At 45.0% G+C, this 19,716-nt stretch overlaps 2 protein-coding genes and 1 long non-coding RNA gene across 5 annotated transcripts; 1 reads left to right on the top strand and 2 right to left on the bottom strand.

The window, feature by feature from the left end:
* The first annotated feature begins 1,800 nt into the window (after nucleotides 1-1,800).
* Nucleotides 1,801-8,438, top strand: LOC120673385 (spastin-like). 3 transcript variants are annotated; one of them, XM_039954192.1, is made up of 16 exons: nucleotides 1,801-1,959; nucleotides 2,049-2,276; nucleotides 3,069-3,190; nucleotides 3,285-3,373; nucleotides 3,448-3,486; nucleotides 3,723-3,816; nucleotides 4,112-4,154; nucleotides 4,279-4,379; nucleotides 4,968-5,526; nucleotides 5,602-5,689; nucleotides 6,230-6,424; nucleotides 6,548-7,116; nucleotides 7,225-7,363; nucleotides 7,466-7,534; nucleotides 7,622-7,738; nucleotides 7,971-8,377. In XM_039954192.1, the coding sequence occupies exons 2-16, from the start codon at nucleotides 2,074-2,076 to the stop codon at nucleotides 8,082-8,084; spliced, it is 2,541 nt and encodes an 846-aa protein (XP_039810126.1). In that variant the 5' UTR covers nucleotides 1,801-1,959; nucleotides 2,049-2,073; the 3' UTR covers nucleotides 8,085-8,377. The 3 variants fall into 3 exon arrangements, with proteins under 3 accessions (XP_039810126.1, XP_039810124.1, XP_039810125.1); XM_039954190.1 differs by having other exon boundaries at nucleotides 1,812-2,276; nucleotides 4,109-4,154; nucleotides 7,971-8,438; XM_039954191.1 differs by having other exon boundaries at nucleotides 1,812-2,276; nucleotides 7,971-8,158.
* LOC120673388 lies at nucleotides 4,373-6,357 on the bottom strand. Its single transcript, XR_005674642.1, has 3 exons — nucleotides 6,217-6,357; nucleotides 4,900-5,258; nucleotides 4,373-4,654 (listed from the first exon to the last, which is right to left on the bottom strand). It is a non-coding gene; the product is annotated as an uncharacterized LOC120673388 (long non-coding RNA).
* Nucleotides 8,439-8,708: 270 nt separating the features above from the next.
* LOC120673386 (reticulon-like protein B1) lies at nucleotides 8,709-11,241 on the bottom strand. The gene is made up of 5 exons (XM_039954193.1): nucleotides 10,868-11,241; nucleotides 9,782-9,962; nucleotides 9,512-9,653; nucleotides 9,356-9,425; nucleotides 8,709-9,257 (listed from the first exon to the last, which is right to left on the bottom strand). Exons 1-5 carry the CDS (start codon nucleotides 11,151-11,153, stop codon nucleotides 9,091-9,093), a joined length of 846 nt encoding a protein of 281 aa, XP_039810127.1. The 5' UTR covers nucleotides 11,154-11,241; the 3' UTR covers nucleotides 8,709-9,090.
* Between the last annotated feature and the right edge of the window lie 8,475 nt (nucleotides 11,242-19,716).

A 19,716-nucleotide genomic window follows, 5' to 3' on the forward strand; every position in this document is an offset into this window, starting at 1 on the left:
TGGCCCGTCGATCCGTTGGCGCTAGAACAGTCTGGAGCACCCCTGCAGATAACTGAAAAGCACAGTTGAGCTTATGTGCACGCACGTCACAAAGTGACCAGACGAGAGGACCATACAGTACTCTTTTTTTAATTAATCGACCATACGTAGATCTGATGGACTGACCAAGTAGTGCCCGCTATTCGATCATTATTGGTGGAGGAGCGCTGGGCGACGCGAATTAGCCTCCGTCGTTAGTCCACCGAGTGATCCAAACGGTGGACTAAAATATGGACTAAGTTTAGTCAGGCCCGTATCTAGGCCCGTGCGGTCCGTGCGGCCGTACAGGGCCCCCAAATTTCAGGGCCCCCAAAAATATAATGAGTATACTAGGTATAGTCATATAGTAAGCTTTGTTTTAATTATCTTTAGGCCCAATACGAAACAAACTGTAGCCCAAATATGTCATAGAAGACGAAATATACCGCTCGGTCATTGTCATTCGATCGAATCCGCAAACCGTAGTGCAATCTTTTCCGCTTCCACCGTCACCACTTGCCAGGCATGACACCAGTCGTGACGGATGCACTTCCACCTTCCAAAGATCACTGGGCACTCGCAGGCCGCAGTGACGGCAATAGGGCCCAGTTCATAATTTCGCACGGGGCCTCCGGATTTGCCGGTACGGCCCTGAGTTTAGTTTTACTCCAATATAACTAAAATTTAATCTATTAGTTCTTAGTAAAATCCACCGAATCTGACTAAATCAACCTGCGAATGAATTTCAAAAAGACCAAACTGGCTCCGTTTGGTTTGTTCCTAGAAGATTCTAGAACGCACTTTGACCACTAATTAAAGGTATTAAATAAAATTAATTTACAAAATCAACTTCTCAGCCCCTGCGCTAGGAACCTTGAAGAACTTAACGAGACTTTTGACCGCGTAATTAGAGGATGGTTAATGTAGCCAATCATCAATTAATTACCGTCATTAGATTGGTCGTGAAAAATACACCCATTGGTAAAAAGGTTTTGCAAATACGTAGATTTCATTTAGTACTCCATGCATGCATGCAAGATTCTCTCCTAGAAGTGTCTAGAATAGAATGAACCAAACATGGCCACTATCCTTCTCTATATGCATGTAGGCACAAACACCAGTTTAATTCATGGGTAAAAATGATATTTCTATATTTCTACATATGTTCTTTTAAAAATTTTAGCCTATGCATTCAAACAGGCACGAAATAAAGTTTAGCTACCTAATCTTTAGTTACTTGAAGTTTAGCTGTAGCAGGGGCAAAGACGCGTCCACTTTCCCTAGTGCACACGCACCATGGTGAAAAACAAATTTCTAATATTTGATAATTTTTACTGAGTGCAAGGGTCATTTCAATCATAGCTTCGTCTAAGTCCTAGGTGATCCAAATATTGCTTTATTGATGTGCGCGCGTGACAACCACAAGAGTACAGCCGACCGTGTGCGTGCGTGCAAGTTGCAGCCGGGTTCGTGCATGCATGCGCACTCTGCTTGCGGTGCCGAGAGGCACGAGGCAGTTGGAGCAGAATCGCGAACCGGACGGCGGCGGCATGGTTTGGTCCCCGATCGAGGTCGTCCCTGCACCTGCACGAGAGAATGGCAAGAACACCTGTACGTACGTGCTCCCCTCCCAATTCATCCAAACACAGAGGTCCCGGGCAGAAGAGTGCCGCCACCTGCTCCGTTTTCACGGCAATCCCCGGCCGCGCCGGCGCCTGCTCTGCAGCGCGGTCCGCGTGTACCCGCTATATCACACGTACGCGGGGCGCGTGCCGGCGCCCCATTGCATCATCATCACCATCGCCGAGAGAGGCCGAGAAGCCAGCCTTAGCTGCTGGCAACGCAACGAGCAGAGCGGAGCATCCCCGGCCCCCGCCACTCGCGGTTCCCCCTCCGTCTCGCCTCGCCGACGCCGCACCACCCGTTTCCTTCCCAACCCAGGCGCGCCACCCTGCTGCTCTGCTTGCTTCATTTCTTTCCTCCCACCACCGCCTGTCCGCCTCCCTCGCTTGATTAATTCTAGCCTGCAGCCCGGACCGCCGGAGCCAGCCAGCCATGGAGGGGAAGAGCGTCGTCATGTCGGCGCTGGGGATCGGGATCGGCGTCGGCGTGGGGCTCGGCCTCGCGTCCGCGCCCTGGGCCGGCGCCTCCGCGCGGGCCGGCCTCACCGTCGACCGCGTCGAGCAGGAGCTCAGGCGACTCCTCGTCGACGCCGCCGCGACCAAGGTCACCTTCGACGAGTTCCCCTACTACCTCAGGTTCGCTCGCTCGCTTGTCTCCCTTGCGCGCGTGCGATCGCTTCTGCACCAAGCAAATTAATAAAACCAGGAGGATCTAGGTGCGTGCACTTGTGTGTTAGCCGCGCTCACCTTCGGACTTCAGAGCTTCTTTCCTCAGACTCTGCTCGACCTGCTGCTGCGTTGCGTCACCTTGTTCAGTTTCGGATCTCTCTTTTCTTTATTCCTTCTCTTATGTGATTTTCTCATGCACATACTAAATGAGACATACTACAACAGATCAACTGCACATTTTTTTTCTGAAAAATAGAAAGAAAGAAAAAAATAGAGGGAAAAGAGCGCGCCCGCCATCTTCAGTCTGAGGCGTTTTAGCAGGGGAACTCTGCCTCTGGACGCTGTCGCTCAAGATAGTAACCCAGATGATTCTCCAGCAGATCACCAATCAATTTGACCTGTAAACAAACAGATCTCACTGTTGGCTCCGTGTCATTGATTATACAGCTGCCACCAAAGGTGGTAACGAAAAAATGACCTCCCGTTTAGAAGAAGTAAGAACAGATATGCCATTTTTTTACTTCTCCCCCCTTTACCGAATGGAAAAAAGGCACCATGGTATGGTAACGATTTATTGATTGGATCCAACAAAAAAAAAAGTCTGGACAGCACCCAGCAGAACATAGTGAATTAGTGATCTTAATGGATAAATGATGATTGACCTCTGTTTCTCCCCTTTGGCGTGCAGTACATTCTCATTTCAAAACCCCTCTTTGTGTTTTTCTTTCTTGCTTCATCACTTGCAATTCCAATTTTCAGTGAGCAAACACGTGTCGTGCTTACAAGCGCAGCGTATGTTCACTTGAAGCAAGCAGACATCTCCAAGTACACCAGGAATCTCGCTCCGGCTAGCCGTGCAATTCTGTTGTCAGGCCCTGCAGGTAGATTTTCTCTTCAATGCCAAAGTGAACAGTTGTTCAGTTGTTTCGTTTATTTCTGCTTCAGACTAAGTTAAGACAAAGTTCCTGCTTGAAGAGCTTTACCAGCAGATGCTCGCCAAGGCGCTTGCCCACTATTTCCAAGCAAAATTGCTCTTGCTAGATCCTACAGATTTTCTTATAAAGGTGAGTTCGGCGGCCACGTTTTCCTGCTGTACACAAAATTTGTTGCAAGATCTAATGCAGTTCCTTCGTTACAGATCCATAGCAAATATGGCACTGGTGGCAGCACAGAGCAGGTAAGACCTTTAAACATTAGTATGTTGTTACTTTCGTCTTGTCACATTTCCATAGCATCAGCCTTCGGAATGTAAGTATTAATTAATAGAATTCATAGGTTTTTTTTTTAGCTTTGCTTTCTCAATATGGTGTTGCAATATGTCTGCATATCATTGCCAAGCTCGATATTTACAACTCCTGACAGATTGTATCATCTTTAACTAATCCCTAACTTGGGCATTTCTCTTCTTGTTAGCCTTTTAAAAGATCAATATCTACAACGACCCTTGAGCGTGTGTCTGGATTGCTTGGATCTCTTTCAATCCTTCCACAAAAGGAGCAACCGAAAGGTCAGCTCCAATGGTCTATTTCAGTTTCCGAACTGAACCTGCACATCTCAGTTCAGTGAATTAATGCATTTAATTATTCTTAACATCTAAACTTCCATAGATCAGTTTTAAGGAAGTTGCTTAAAGTCGGTTAGCTTCCATTTGTTCTGAATGCTACAGGAAATACTGTTCTTCTCTTCCAATGTGAAACCGAATTCACTTGCATGTGTAGACTGAAGAAGAAAATGACCGAGTGTTGTTTTTTTATACAAATTTAGCTGTATATTTGATGATACTTCCTTGGCTTTTGTAGCAGGAACTATACGCAGACAAAGCAGCATGACAGACGTGAAATTAAGGTGTGAAAAAGTTAATCCTTAATGTATTCTTACAAAAAAGAAAAGTAGGCTTTACTGAGCTTAACACAGACAGACTAGACTTCATTTCCTGTTTTGTATTGCTCTGCCCTATGAAATTTTACAGGAGTTCCGAAAGTATGAGCAACTTGCCAAAGCTCAGAAGAAATGCATCTACTTCATCCGATATGAGTAGCCTGGCATCGCAAGGTCCTTCAACTAATACAGGTTATAAGATGCTCTTTCTACATACTTAGTCGCAATAGTCGCACATGACTAAAGCTATGTCCCTGAATAAAATTCTTACTTTTTCCTGTTCAGCATTTATGAGCTGGCTTAGAAACTATGTTAGCATTAAATTCGACCTTTTTTTCCTTGAAGGAAAAATTACCTCTTTGATAACATTGTCGTATGTGTACGGAGTATATCTTAATACAACCTTCTGTCTTTAGCTGCTTACATGCTTAGCATGTCAAAACATGGCTGTGGTATTAATTTATGACCTGCAAGGTAGACTTTCTTGATCCATATCAGGGCTGTAAAGCACAGTTTGATTAGTGGTATTTTATATTTGTTATTTTGTCAATGCACATCATTAATTTTAGTACATTTGTACATTTCAATATTATAACAATGAAGGATGAACATTGAAAACATTGCAAATAGTTGAAAAATAAGCAAACAATACTATGCTACCCCTAATTGAATGAATATTGAGAAAATGTACAATTTTTACTGCAGCAGTTACCTTTGTAATTTCTTGCGTTGCTTATGCACCTTTTCTGTTTTTGTGATGGTGTTTGATAAACAATGCAGCTCCTCTCAGGCGTGCTAGCAGTTGGAATTTCGATGAGAAAATTTTAGTACAAGCACTGTACAAGGTTCTGCATTCAGTGTCTAAAAAGTATCCCATTGTACTCTACATAAGAGATGTCGAGAAGTTTCTTCACAAGTCCCCAAAAATGTATCTCCTGTTTGAAAAATTACTAAACAAGCTTGAAGGGCCAGTGCTAGTCCTCGGATCAAGGATTGTCGAAATGGACAGTGATGAGGAGTTGGACGAAAGACTTTCAGTTTTGTTCCCATATAATATTGAAATCAAGCCACCTGAAAACGAAAACCACCTTGTAAGTTGGAACTCGCAATTGGAAGAAGACATGAAGATGATTCAGTTTCAAGATAACCGGAATCATATTTTGGAAGTCCTTGCAGAAAATGATCTCGAGTGTGATGACTTAGGCTCAATATGCCTATCAGATACAATAGGCCTTAGTAAGTATATAGAGGAGATTGTGGTATCTGCAGTTTCATATCACTTGATGAATAAAAGAGAGCCGGAGTACCGAAATGGAAAATTAGTTATATCTGCAAAGAGGTAGTTAGCATATTGGTGTAGCTGTCTATTGATCTTTTCATTTCTTCCTCGGTTTGTGACTCTTTCATGGCACAGCTTGTCTCATGCATTGGAAATTTTTCAAGAGAACAAGATGGGTAGTAAGGACAGCATGAAGCTGGAAGTGACTGGTGACGCCTTGAAGGTTTGTTCAATTGATGTTCCTCCAAGTTGATTATTATTATTATTTAAATCGCATATATGCACTACTAAACACACATGACTGTTAACTCTTGTAAAGATTTATATTACAGGTATACCCTACTAAATATACGCATGATGATAAAAAACAATATAGCTCTTAATTCTATCTTGCAAGGTTTTCTTGTCTGGTTTACCTACATTTCAGAGAAGGCTGCTAGGTTTGTACTGATGTTATAATAAGTTTTGCTGAGTAATTAGAGTAAAAAATACTAAGTAACTTCGAGTTACAATAAAATGTTGCAACCAACGTTTGGATTGACACTAACAATGATGCAACCCGGCGTCTGGATTGATATGTCACAGATTATTTAAATCGTCTACCATTTAGAACTTAGGAAATTGGCTAGGTTTGAGTACTCTTTGGCATGCCTTATTTTCTTAATATAATGATACTTAATTTGTCCTTGAGTACTGTACTTTTACTTGCCTAAAAAATATTCAGAAAATTTATGCATTCACATACCGTACCTCAAATATATAGGCTGCTGAAAAAGGAATTGCTCCAACTGCTGCAAAACCAGAAACAAAACCTGCAACTTTGCTGCCACCGGTACGGCCTCCTGCCACCGCTTCTACTGCCCCTGGCACTGCTGCTGCTGCTGCCCCTGCTCCTGCAGTTGCGAGCAAAACAGAAACAGAGAAGAAGGATAATCCACCTCCAGCTGCAAAAGCACCGGTAATAGCATTTGTTGTTGCATCTTTCAGTAAATAGTATTATTAGTGTCTAATCTATGTTATCCTGTGCATGTCTCGAGAAACTAATTTACCAATTTGTAATTTCATTTTGTTTTCCTATTAGGAAGTTCCACCAGATAATGAGTTTGAAAAGCGTATCAGACCGGAAGTGATACCTGCTAATGAAATTGGAGTCTCATTTGATGATATCGGTGCCTTGGATGATATCAAAGAATCCCTTCAAGAACTTGTCATGCTGCCTCTTCGACGTCCTGATCTCTTCAAAGGTGGTCTTCTTAAGCCTTGCAGAGGTATATTACTTTTCGGTCCTCCAGGAACCGGGAAGACAATGCTAGCCAAGGCTATAGCAAATGAAGCTCAAGCAAGTTTTATAAATGTCTCGATGTCAACTATCACGTCAAAGTGGTTTGGGGAAGACGAAAAGAATGTCCGTGCATTGTTCACGTTAGCTGCCAAAGTATCGCCAACTATCATCTTTGTTGATGAAGTTGATAGCATGCTTGGGCAGCGGAACAGAGCTGGGGAGCATGAGGCAATGAGGAAGATCAAGAATGAGTTCATGACGCACTGGGATGGACTCTTGTCAAGACCAGATCAGAGAATTCTTGTTCTTGCTGCAACCAACCGGCCTTTCGATCTTGATGAGGCTATCATTCGTAGGTTCGAGAGGAGGTCTGTATCTTGTCCCTGCGAGGAAGTAGTTATGTTTGTCCATCTTTGAATTTCTAACAGAACCATTTCAATGTTCTATGGCTGAGGTGTGTTCTTTTTCTTTAACAGAATCATGGTCGGCCTGCCGTCAATGGAAAGTCGGGAGCTGATTATGAGGCGGCTTTTGTCAAAGGAGAAGGTTGATCCAGGTCTGGACTTTAAGGAGCTAGCGACCATGACAGAAGGATATAGTGGCAGTGATCTTAAGGTCAGTAACTGGGTATCATCATGAGACATGAATGCATCTCATCCACACACCAATAAAAATGAAAGAAAAACTCCCTTGTTGACTCACATTGCTCTGTAACAGAATCTATGTACCACGGCAGCATATCGCCCTGTGAGGGAGCTGATCCAGAAGGAAAGGAAGGAGCAGTTGGTAATCAGATCACTACACTCAAAAGCTTTGTATTCATGAGGAATTATGTGCATTCACTGTGTTGACCTTTGTTCTCAATATCTCCAGGAGAAGCTGAAGCGTGAGAAAGGAGGAGCTCCGGCGGATCTTACAAAGAAGAAAGAAAAGGAGACAATCATTCTAAGGCCACTAAACATGACAGACTTGAAGGAAGCAAAGAACCAGGTGAATCCATGTTTTTATCTAATTCAAGTGGAATGCGAAAGCACATGCATTGCAGCACATAGCACTCGTCAACAACAACAACTACTACAACAACATAGCCTTTTTTTTCCCAAGCAAGTTGGGGTAGGCTAGAGATGAAACCCGAAAGAAAACATAGCACTCGTCAACGTCAAACTGAATAACTGGTAGCTTGAAGTTCAGTTGTTAATACTCCTAAACTCTCAAAATGCAGGTGGCTGCGAGTTTCGCTGCCGAGGGCTCCATAATGAGTGAGCTGAGGCAATGGAACGAGTTGTACGGTGAAGGTGGCTCCAGAAAGAAGGAGCAATTGACATACTTCCTCTGAGCAATCTGAATGCCACACGCAGAATGTATGGACATAATTTGAAAGAGTAGAATAGAGCACAAAACAGCCATGAGGAAATAGGCCCTTTTTCCCCCTTTGTGTTTGCCTGGTCACAGTAATGCTTTTCGCTTAGGTTCTGGTCAGCCACAAAATGACTTTGGTCTTTTTTGTGTGTGCGTGTGGACCTTTTTAGAGCTCAGGCAAGCCTAAGCTCAGTCGGGTCCAACATTCACTTTTCTGTTTGTTTGATGCAAGCCCTAATGTCAGATATGTGAGGGCTTTTGCGATCTTGTGCACCGAATTTGGCATTAAGGCCGGCACTAGCTCCGAATTTGGCTTGGTGTGCACCGGTAACCATCCGGTCACTTGCTCGGCCAAAGCTGGTTCCTACAGCCAAAGGACAGGCGCGGTCTGATTATTAACCCGATTCCAAACGAACCACAAGACACCACAATATCCCAGCAAGCCAGAAAATTGAAGTGGATGGTATCTAAACTCAGAAAATTGAAGTGGATGGTATCTAACCACAACAAAAGCAACGCGCATCACAATCTTAAAACAGAGCAGATTTTTGAAGAAACTAAAACCAACCACTAACAGTACAACAAGAACAAGCTTCAAGCCTTCTTCACCAAAACCATCGTAAAATTGAAGTGGATGGTATCTAAACTCAGAAAATGTCCATAAATATAACCAGCCTCCAAACTACATCCATATAGATAGAAAAAAACAGCGTCACGGGTACGGTACGCACACTACATCTTACAACACAGATCAAAATCAAACAGCAGTACAAGAAAATCGTATGCTGCATCTGCATCACTGTTGTAGGGCAAAGCTATCCAGCTACCCCCATCAAAAGACCAAACAGGCAGCCGTAATAACACAAGGCGATAGGTGGCATATTGGTGCTCGTACCACAAAAATGGAGTCTTGATGCCTCCTGACAAACTCGAACCACTTGCTAGCATTCCCTACCGAGAGCAACACCAAATCACTTGTGTTTCTAGTGCTTCTTGTCTTTCGCGGGGCCCCTTGGTACTTTGCTCAGAACCTTCTCATCAAACACGGCGTACTGCTTCTTGATTTCGACCCACCCCTTCTCGCCATACGAGTCAATCTGATCCTCATACTTCTCGTAGAGGACAGGGACTGTGTGCAGCACCACAAATACTGTTTTGCATAAGATAAGATGATCAGTGTCAGGCATGTAGATAGTTAGAAGAAGCGTTAGGAAACAAGGTTCTCTTTGAGTTGCTTGGATCCCTTACCAATGTAAACCAAGGTCAAGAAGTTGCAGCAGCTCCCAAGAACAGAAAGCAACCAAAGCCCAGCAATCACCTAAAAATTGCATGGAGGACAAATGAGACGGGCATATTTTTTGTAGCAACCATTGATCAGCACAGGCAATGGCACAGTAGACTTACCATAAGGAACTTCTTTATGTCCCGGCCAAGAGCAATCTGGCGAAGATTGGCGAAGGCCCTGTTGATCTCATAACGAGTAGATAGTGCAATGTTGACAACCAGATCTTCAGGAATGATCACCTCTGGGACCCGTGGGGGCGATCTGAAATAAAGGCCAGGGTCACACATCATTAAGTAATTCTACATCCATGTAACTTGCCATGAACAAGATTTTTATCTTATAAGCTTGTGCACTAATGTCAATATAAGGCATTAAGATGAAAATCTTACTTGTTGATGTATGAGGAGGCGTTAGACCAGAGAAACAGAACACCCAAAGAGAATATGAGACCATGGCAAACGAAGGTCAGAAGATGGTAGCCAAGCAATTCAAAGAGGATCCAGATTGCAGTGGCACCACCAAGCACTCCAGCAGAGATGTTCCTGTTCCTCCACAGGAACACATCAGCAGCTGCAAAATATAGAGCAGCAATAAATACGGCGGTACAATATTAGATAATCAGGTGTTCAGATTACACAATTCCTATTGCACCTCAGTCACCAGACAATTCACTTGACAAAGAAAGATGTTTGTAGGTAAAAAATGCTCTGGTTGTCAAGTCTATGTTTAAATATGCGGTAAGGTGCAAAGACATAGTGCGATAAGATTGTATCGCACCCTCTCTAAGGGAGGTCCTAGTTTTAGACAAACATAATGTGAAATCATCCAGTTGATTGTTTCTTTTCCAAACAAACCTCAAGTTTTCAGCATCTTAATGCAAAGCAACCAAAAGGCCCCCGAAAGTATTGACCCTCATACAAGTGTAACACCACCGAAATCCTCTGGCCGAAACAACAAAACATTCATTAGAAAGTGATCCCCGTCATCCCATCATGTCAAACAAAATACCATAAAACTACCGTTACCGAAACAAATACAACCAGTATTCATGTTACCTGACCTGAAATTTCAAAAGCATCATACGCCCTGACTCAGACAAGCTCAGCAGCAACAAGTTTTAACAACCAGAGGGAGTATAAAGTGCGAACTCGTTCAGATCAGATCATGTAGCAATATGCAATCAAGCTACATTGATCGAATTTGAAGCGAGAGTCGCCTCATCAGCACATACTGGTGGCCTCCATTTGTCAACGATAGATAAGACCCCTATCTGATACTCCGCGCCCACTGATCTAAACAAACTGCCCTTTGCTTAAACCCTACTTCCAGCCGAGAAAACGCAATCTACCAGATCTATCCCGCAACCCAAGTCCTGAAGCCCGTCCAGATCCCCCGCAACCAGATCCGATCTACCGATTTCGAGTCAAAACCATACAAAAAAGCAGAATCACTCAGAGCATGGAACAGAGCCATACGTTTGCCTCCACCGAGGGCCTTGTGGATCGGCTGCTCGCGGCCGAAGAGGCGGAACACCTTGGCCTTGGCCTCGGCGGCCGCCGTGGCTGCGGAGTCGGAGAAGGAGGGCTTGACCTCGGCGGCGGGCGCGGGCGGCGCCGAGGGGCGCGGCCGCTCGTCGTTGTCGGAGTCCGAGGACGAGGAGGAGGAGTCCTTGCCGCCGACGTGGAGCTTGTCGGCGAGCTTCTCCATCAGGGTCTCGTGCTTGGGGCTCGCGCCGCCTTCCGCGTGCGGCTGCTCCGCCATGTTCGAAACCCTCGCGCTGCTCCGGGGGACACGGGAAAGCCGGAGGAGCGTGCGTGATGCCAAAGTGGAGGAGAAATGGGGTTGATCTGGTCTCATTTCTGTGCTGGGGCTGGGGGTGCTTTATAGGCGCGCCAGGGTTTAGGGATTGCGGGGAAATCAGGGGCGTCAGATTTGGATTCGACGGTGAAAAGGGGTCGAGCTGGACGACTTAGGACGGTGGCTGCTTTCGGTGTTCACTTGCTCATGGTGTACACGGATTTGGATTTTTTAGGAGAAAATCATCTGGTCCCACATGTCAGGATTCAGAACGGCATCAAAAGGTTTTCATAGTTTTCCTCTAATTTCCACCAGGTCACTGCTCCATTTTTAGTAGAGTTGATCTATATACCGCTTGATTTTTGCACAAGCACTAATTAAAACAGACGAAACAAGTTGCCCTGCCATGGGTCAGAGATCATCCATCATTCTGTCAATCTATGTTCAGCTGGTCAGTCAGTTAGGAGTGTTTTTTCTCTCACATCAAATCAGCATCATACACCAGCTAGCAGTTAGCTAGCTGTACTTTTCTCTAACAACAAATCAGCTCCAGCTACCAGCCGCAGCAGCCGAACAGAACAATTAGGAGGCATAAAAAAGGATGAGCAGTTTTGTGATTATGTGTATTCGTTATTGTTTATTATCAATGGCCTAATCTGCAAAGGCCAGCGCTGGGGTGCACAAGGACTAGTAGGTGTAGCAGAGAAGAGGAGGGGAGGAGGACCAGCCGTTAACCGTGAAAAGGTTGGCGGAATCAACGTGGAGGGCACCCCATAACACCTGCACCACTCAGCTTTTCTGCTCGACTGGGCCCTGAGCTACAGCGTTCGGAATCTTTTTGCCGTTTGATTTTTTTTTTTACTCCGCCGGCCTATAGCGAAGAGCCGAAGACCAGACGATTCTCGCCGGGGCCCACAAGGTATCAGCGAGAAATTCATAAATTCTGTACTCCGATCTCAACCAATCGTCCTTTTTTTTTCGCTTTTTACTAATAGCAATTGAAAGTATAAACAAAGTACTTGGATCATAGATGTACTTGAAAGTATAAACTACCATCTCGTATGCATAAGTAGCTAGTAGCTCTTGTAAAAAAGGGCGTACGTCCTGTTCTGTAGACAGCCATTTCAAAATAGATGTGGGTGGGCTCAGATTATCACATGGGCCACATCCGCTCAATCGAGGGCCTCCCATGGTGGTTGGTGGATGGTCCAAAATGAAAGGAACACTATGGTAATGGGCCTCAATTTCTGGGCCTAAAACGTTACCTATCTGAATTTTGCAAAGTCGGCCAGTTCCTTTCTCTTTTTTTTAGGGCAAACAAAGTCGGTCAGTTCCTTACTTCCTTTTCAAGCTCAAACGGAACTGAATCCAACACCGACGCAAACCTACAGCTCGATCGGAACAAGCCACATCGACCTATCGATCTCCGCAGCCCCGGGTAGCTGATCTAGCCGCCTGCTGTCCCCAAGAAGAGGAGGGAGGAGCAAGAATCGAAGATGGTGCCGGTGCAACACGCAACGGACGACAGCAGCGATGAATTAGGCAAGAGCATGTCGCCATGTTTACCATTGATCGTGTTTCAGCACCAAAGCCGCCAGCACGAGATGCTCATGTTCAGCGTCTCGCAGAAGCGCCTGCTGCTACACGCCGCCGACATGGCGCCCGACCTTGTAGCAGGCAGCAACGACATGTTCTGGACCTCCCCGCAGGGCTGGATGCTGGTAGTGTGAGAACCGCTCAATTTGATACTATTTTAAACGAACCGCCGGCCATTATCACCCAGATGAGAGTTAACACGTGCTTACCGGAGAGCGTGCCACGTGTTATCCCACATCTAGAGACACGAATAACCGACACGTCATTCATCCAAAATAATATCAAATCCGGTAGTCCTGGTATGTGCTCCAACATACGCCCAGGATCAGCATATGCACATACCGTTTACAATCGAATACATCGTCAATAATCCACAAAGAGCAGTTTTACATTACCAGAGTTCACAGCTTAACATTACAATTCAATATAGGAGGGTTCAAACTAACTTCCATTACAAGCCTTGGGCTCACGATAGTCATATTAAACAGAACGTAAAGTTTATTGCATTTACATACTCTCACGAAGCTCGATTACGGTAAATACTTACTAAAGTAATGGCGCCTTGCTCAAAGACATCATTACAGCCACCACGACCTACTCCTCCCCCGCGTTTGGATCAGCGGGGTAGAAGTGGCCGAACACCACTCCGGGTTCACCTGCAACTAGGTTTAGAAAGCAACCTGAGTACAAAAGGTACTCGCAAGACTTACGCGTTTAAATAAGCAAGGATCATGCATTGGCTCAAGTAAAAGCTTTAAGGTTAAGTAATTATTGCATCAGCACTAGCTCTCTACACTATCACCTATCAGAATTGATTAATGTTGCCCAAACCCCTAAACAATTTTAGTACATTAAGAGAATACAATATAATATAATGAGTCACAAATGTGCCATAAATCATTTCCATCGTAACCGGAACTTTCTACGAAGAGTTCAACGGACAAAGAGCTTGCTCATAACCGAGAGCGCGGCAATTCGAATTGATTTAACTTTGCAAGGGTGTACTACTTTACCCACACGACGCAAGGACCATGCGACTCACCCAACCGGCCAAAGTTGGATAAGGGGGTACTCGCGTCAACCGTTCCCAACATGGCTCGATTATTGAAATCTTCACACCTAGCTTACGCGTAGAGACTTAGTTTCCACCGGGGACATCTCTAAACTTTCCTACACGTAGGTCCACCCGGGGACACCTCTAAGCCTCTCTGCATAGCCCGAAGCCACGTATCTAGGACTGTACATCAATGATCAAGTCAAGGAAGGTAATTGGCTTATCCATACCATTATATTGGATATGTGGTAGCACGGAAAGGTGCTCAAAGCCAACGTCATCCACGGACGGTCCTTAAACAATCCAAGCGGACTATGCCCATGTGACTCCATTCACTAGGCCCTACCATACCGCTCGAATCTCGATACTACCAAACTCTTAACAACCCAACCGAACCAGTGCGATCAAGGGTATATGGTAAAAGTGATCCTCCAAACCAATCCTGTCTAGCGAGCAATATAGTATTCTAAGCAGGGCTAAGCATCTAGTCAAGTTTAAGTGAGTAACTGACTACTGTGTGGCAAGGACATGGTTGAATAACTCAAGGAAGGATAATGCATCAAAGGTAGGTACAAAAATGCCATACAAACATACTATACATATATAACCCACAATACCCAAGTGGGATAGCTAAACTAAAACAGATTAGACAGGTGCAAGGGATATGCTTAGCTGCTTGCCTAGGTTAACTTCTGGCTCGACCACGAACGGGGCTCCGGGTTCAGGCTCCACGAACTCGGTGGGCTCCACGGGTTCGTTCTCCGACGTTTCGGTCCCTCAAATGCATGAATGCGATGCAAGAATTAAGAAATGAACTAAACAACAAGAATAAATCATGAAATAATTTTAGCATGTAGAAAACATTGCAAGGGACTCATGAAAATTGGTTTTGCAGTAAAATCATTTTCCTATAAGTAACCATAAATAGATCAATTTTTAGATACTCTAAGCAAGATAAATCAGGAAAGGCATGCAAACTTATCTAAACAAATCCAATAAAATTATCTTAGATACTAGACATGAAAACAAAACTATAAAAACTGGTTTTACTATTTTCTCACTTTCCAGTAAAAAGTTCTATATTAAACCACATTTTGTACAGCAAGCATGAAATCGAAATAAAACCCTAACCAACGGCAAGGAAACACATGAGTAAGTTGCACTAATGGAAACTACACCTTACAAGGAGTCTAAAAAAATTTAGTTTGAAATTTTTAGAGCAATCCACAAATAACTAAGCATTAAACTCACTTTTGAAAGATAAAACTATAGATAAATCTACAACAAAGTAACATGCAAACCAATATTTTTCTTGAGTAGATCTCATCTATAGGAATCCAACAAAACAAGTTTCACAATTTTTAGAGCTATACATGAAATTCTATGGATTTTACAAGATTGCAGAAAAACTAAACATCACAAAACCCTAACTAATTGCTAGATCCACCCTATCCCACACCCGCAGTCGCTGACAGGTGGGGCCCGCTGGCCAGCGGCCCACCCAGCCGGGTCAAGGCAGGGCACGCGTGTGGCAGTCCCGCCTAAATTAATCCGGCTTAAGTGCACTAACCAACACCGAAACAGTAACTAGGGTTAACACGCACTTAAAACAGAGCAATCCGGCAGTGCTGTCGGGTAAAATCCCGATTAAACCACTTGAAACAGGATCGACAAAGCAGTCCAGAGAAAGCAACATTTCACAAATTTTACAGTACAGAGTATGAAATTGAATTAATATTACAAACCAAGTTTGAATTTATAAAAGAACAACAGAGCTCAAGTTTGACGTAAAACGAACGATAGTCTAGCGTCGAAACCAGACGTCATAATGAAGCCCGTACATGACGTCAATCGTAACCTCCGATGCACCACCTGAAAAACAAAGCCACAAGCAAGGCTGAGTATACTAATACTCAGCAAGGCTTATCCGACTAAGGGTATACTTAGCCCTTTATCTAGACATGTAAGATTTTTGGCTTGAGGGGTTTGGTTTGCCGAAAAGCAGTAAGAGTAGATCCTTAATTGCAGGTTTTAGCTTGCAGGTTCTAGTTCAATTAACCATTCTAGATGAGGATCTATCCAATAGCATACATGGTGGAAACAATTATCTTTTATCATCCAACCAACCATATTCATCATCACTATCATCTTCCACTTCTTACTCTATGTGGCAAAAGGGTTAAGCAGTCTCAATAACCGGTGAGAAACGGACGATTCGAATCGAATTTGTTAACCTGGCTAGGCAGACCTAAACACACGTCACGTGGTTACTCCCAGAGTCACACGTGCAACTTTTCCCTTCAATTCCCACTTCACGGAACAGGCCCACCGCCCTCGACTACAGAGCCCGGCCCTGCACCCGTCATTAGCTAGATGAGAACGACGTCAAGACGGTGGGAAGGTATGTTCCGGCCGCGGTTCAATCCAGTACTTAAGCTTACCGATTACCATATTTTCGGCATGTGATTAGTACGTTCAAACGCTTAACCACCACTACCACACACTGCGGCCTTATCACTTTTCACTAAACAGACGGGGCATCCAGAGTATCACGACCCCGCCCGTAGACCTTATAGTGGTAGCATGTAGTAAACAACCAACTCCTATAATTTCTCGCGAGTGACCGGAAATCACTCGACTTCTACCGAATCATTAGCATAGCTAACTAGCGACCTGTACCAACTAGTGTTCAAGCATCGGTACCTAGGATCATGCAACTAAGGTTCCAGTCAACTCCTGCAACTTAAATGCACAAGTAGATAGGAACAATAATAAATTGCATAATTTAAAAATAGAGGGACATGCTCCGGGGCTTGCCTTCCTGAGCGTAACTGGATCTGGGCTCTTCCGAAATCGGGTTCGGGTCTTGCGCAGCTTCAGTTAGATTAACTTGAGCTTCACGTTGCTCACTCTCGGACTCGGGCACTAGCTCGTAAGTTCCGTCAGTGAGAGTAGTAGTATCTATATGAGATGCAATGCACATGGGTAAGTCGTTGTGATGGTAAGAATTTATGAATTATTTCACAATAAAGGTGTAATGCAAACAAAACCCGAAGTTAAAGAGTGAAACACTTTCATTCATATTTTACTGGGTAATCGTTTATAGAGTAGTAACTCAACATATCTAACTACACAAGACATCATGATCAACAGCACAAGAAAGCTATACTAACTTCCTAAACAAATGGGAGTAGTTTCATATGGCAATTAAAGCATGGTTGGTTAATAAATCAACAAATCTGCACACAAAGAGTAATAAATTCAACAAAAATTACTTCAAACAGAAGGTAAACAGAACTAGCTATCCTGCAAAATTCATCCCAAAACTTGTAGCCAATTATCTAGAACAATTCATGTAATCAGACAACTCCTAGAACAAGATTGAATTATATAGGTTAGATTAGAGTATAAAACAATCTCAAACTTTAACAGTAGGTCTAAAAAGGTATTAAGTAGCTACTGTGAATTTTTTAGGATTTATTATGCACAAAATTAAAAAGGAGAAAATAAACAAAACATACAGAAGCTTAACAAGATTAATTTTTAGATCCTGTTCTAGTCATGAACTGGGGTTCAAACTTCATGGACCAGCTAAACTATTCAGAAAGAACACTCAGAAATATTTTCATGATTTATCATCAATATAAACTATTTATCATAATTAAAATCTACTAAAAAAGCATTAAATCAAAGAAATAGCTACACAAATCTAAAAATATTGAAACTTGGACAGTGGTGTTCATTTAGTATTGGAAATACACAGAAAAAGTTTCACACACATCTCCATAACAGAACATCCAAAAATAAAAAGTAAGCTACTCTTCTAGATCTAGCCAAGACTAGGGTTTCATCTAGTTATGGGTGTCAACTTGTGCTCAAATTTTTACACAAAGCTAAACATGTCATGAAGTAGATACCAGACAAAAATCACCTATAGATTCTAAGTATAACTCCTAGAATAATTATAGTCTATAAAATCTAATATTTTTCCTAGATTAAAATACAGACAGAAAATAAACATGTTCATGTAATGAAAGTTGTAGATCTCATAACAAGGAACTCAGATCAATTGAGTTTGCATTTTTCCAATTTTTCTTCGAATTTATATCGAATTTACAAGTTCACTGCTTTGGTAAAACAAAAAGGAAAAAGTTTTCTTTTTGCGCAGAGGCCCCTGGAAGATCTAATTTCCTCGCAGATAGGCCCCTGGCCGGACTGAGGAGCAGGGGAGGCGGCGGGTGGCCGGAATCCGGCGTGGGGGCTCACCGGGGGCGTGGGGAAAGTGGGGGAAAAGCTTCACGGCGCCGAGAGGAACCCAGGGGTGGGCTCGTTTGGGGCTAGGGATGGCCGGGAGGGGCTCCTCCGCGGAGAGCAGCGGCCGGCGGCGGCGTTTGGCGGCGGCGGCGGCGGTGCGGCGGGCCTGGGTGGCGACGAGTGGGTCAGGGAGCACCGGTGGAGGTCAGTGGTGCTCGCTGCGGGGGTCGGTTGGGTGCGAGGAGGGGTGGAGGAGGGGGCTCCACGGCGACCTAGAAGGGGGCGGCGGCCATGGTGGCGGCGGCGGCCGTTCCCGGCAACAGGGGCTCGCGGGGCGTGGGGCTCGCGGGGCGTGGCGCTCGTGCTCAGGAGGGGAGAAGGACGGGTTGGGAACGTCTCTGATCTTCGAGGGAAGACTCTAGACGAGTCAAGGGCGCGAGAAGGGCGAGGAGCGGTCGGCCGGCTCGGCACGGCGTCGCCGTGGCGCCTCGGTGTCCATTCTCGACGTGCGCGCAAGGGGCAGTGCCGCGTGGCGAGGCCGAGCGGACAGGGTGGGTTCGGTTCGGGGCGAACCCGGGGTGGGGAGGCGGTCGATGCCGGGCGGGCGGCGCGCGGCCGGCGGCTCTCCTCGGCCGGGCGCGAAACAGGGGAGGGGAGAGAGAGAACAGAGAGGGTAGAGAGAAAGAGAGAGAGAAATTAATTTGATTCAAAATTTGAATTTTTCTCAAGGATTCCTTTTGAAACATGAAAAACTCTGAATACGAAAGTTGTAGAGAATTTAAAAACCTACAACTTTTATTTCAGAAAAAAGTTTAACCGAACAATGGTTTAAAAGTTATTTTGAATTTTCGAAAACTACAAAACAAAACACTTATCATTTCATGTAATTTTTTCCACTTCTACCCCTAAGATTCAACTAGACATTGATTAATCTTTTCATGGTGAACATGTCTATTCATTTTCATAAGCCTATTTGCATTGGTTTGAAAGTTATTTGAGGTTCCTGACCTAGGCACACATACACACATACACATACACATACACATACACATACACATACATACACACATACACATGCATGCACACATAAATGTACCCGATTCCATTTTTCTTGGTTGATTATGCATAAAATCATATTTAATATTTCTTGCTTAGTTTTTAAAACTCTGGGATGTCACAACGCGCCCTGACCGCGGCGTGGGCGCGGCCACGGCGTCGCGGGCGACACGCGGTGCGCGCACGCGCGTGCGCGGCGACGGCGAGCGGCGGCGGCGCGAGGCGGCGCGGCGAGGCGGGGCCAGAGCGGGGAAGGGGGGGTGCGCACGGCGATGCGGAGGTGGCGGCGAGGCTCACCAGCGGCGGTGCGGGCGAGGAGCGGCGGCGGACCGGCGGCGCGACGAGCAGAGGCGGCGGCGGGCGGAGGCGCTCGTCGCCGGCCCTGCAGGGAGGGGAAGGAGGCCGGGTTAGGGCTCAAATCGATCGAGGATGGGGAGGACTAGGTGGCGCGCGTGCTGGATCGGGGAGAACCTCACCGGCGGCGACGAATCGCGGCGGCGACGGAGCTCGGGGGCGGCGGCAGCAATGGGGATTCGGGAAGGCTAGGGTTTGAGAGGGGGAGGGCTG

This window comes from Panicum virgatum, chromosome 5N, assembly GCF_016808335.1.
Source record: "Panicum virgatum strain AP13 chromosome 5N, P.virgatum_v5, whole genome shotgun sequence".
Classification (NCBI taxonomy): Eukaryota; Viridiplantae; Streptophyta; class Magnoliopsida; order Poales; family Poaceae; genus Panicum; species Panicum virgatum.

What these genes read in the sequence shown, in the direction of transcription:
- LOC120673385 (XM_039954190.1), top strand. Translation starts at nt 2,074, where the DNA reads ATGGAGGGGAAGAGCGTCGTCATGTCGGCGCTGGGGATCGGGATCGGC. An exon ending in ATAGTGGCAGTGATCTTAAG is followed by an intron (nt 7,364 to 7,465) that starts GTCAGTAACTGG and finishes GCTCTGTAACAG; the next exon opens with AATCTATGTACCACGGCAGC. An exon ending in AGGAAAGGAAGGAGCAGTTG is followed by an intron (nt 7,535 to 7,621) that starts GTAATCAGATCA and finishes CAATATCTCCAG; the next exon opens with GAGAAGCTGAAGCGTGAGAA.
- LOC120673386 (XM_039954193.1), bottom strand. Translation starts at nt 11,153, where the DNA reads ATGGCGGAGCAGCCGCACGCGGAAGGCGGCGCGAGCCCCAAGCACGAG. An exon ending in GCCTCCTCATACATCAACAA is followed by an intron (nt 9,654 to 9,781) that starts GTAAGATTTTCA and finishes CCTTTATTTCAG; the next exon opens with ATCGCCCCCACGGGTCCCAG. An exon ending in CTTGACCTTGGTTTACATTG is followed by an intron (nt 9,258 to 9,355) that starts GTAAGGGATCCA and finishes TATGCAAAACAG; the next exon opens with TATTTGTGGTGCTGCACACA.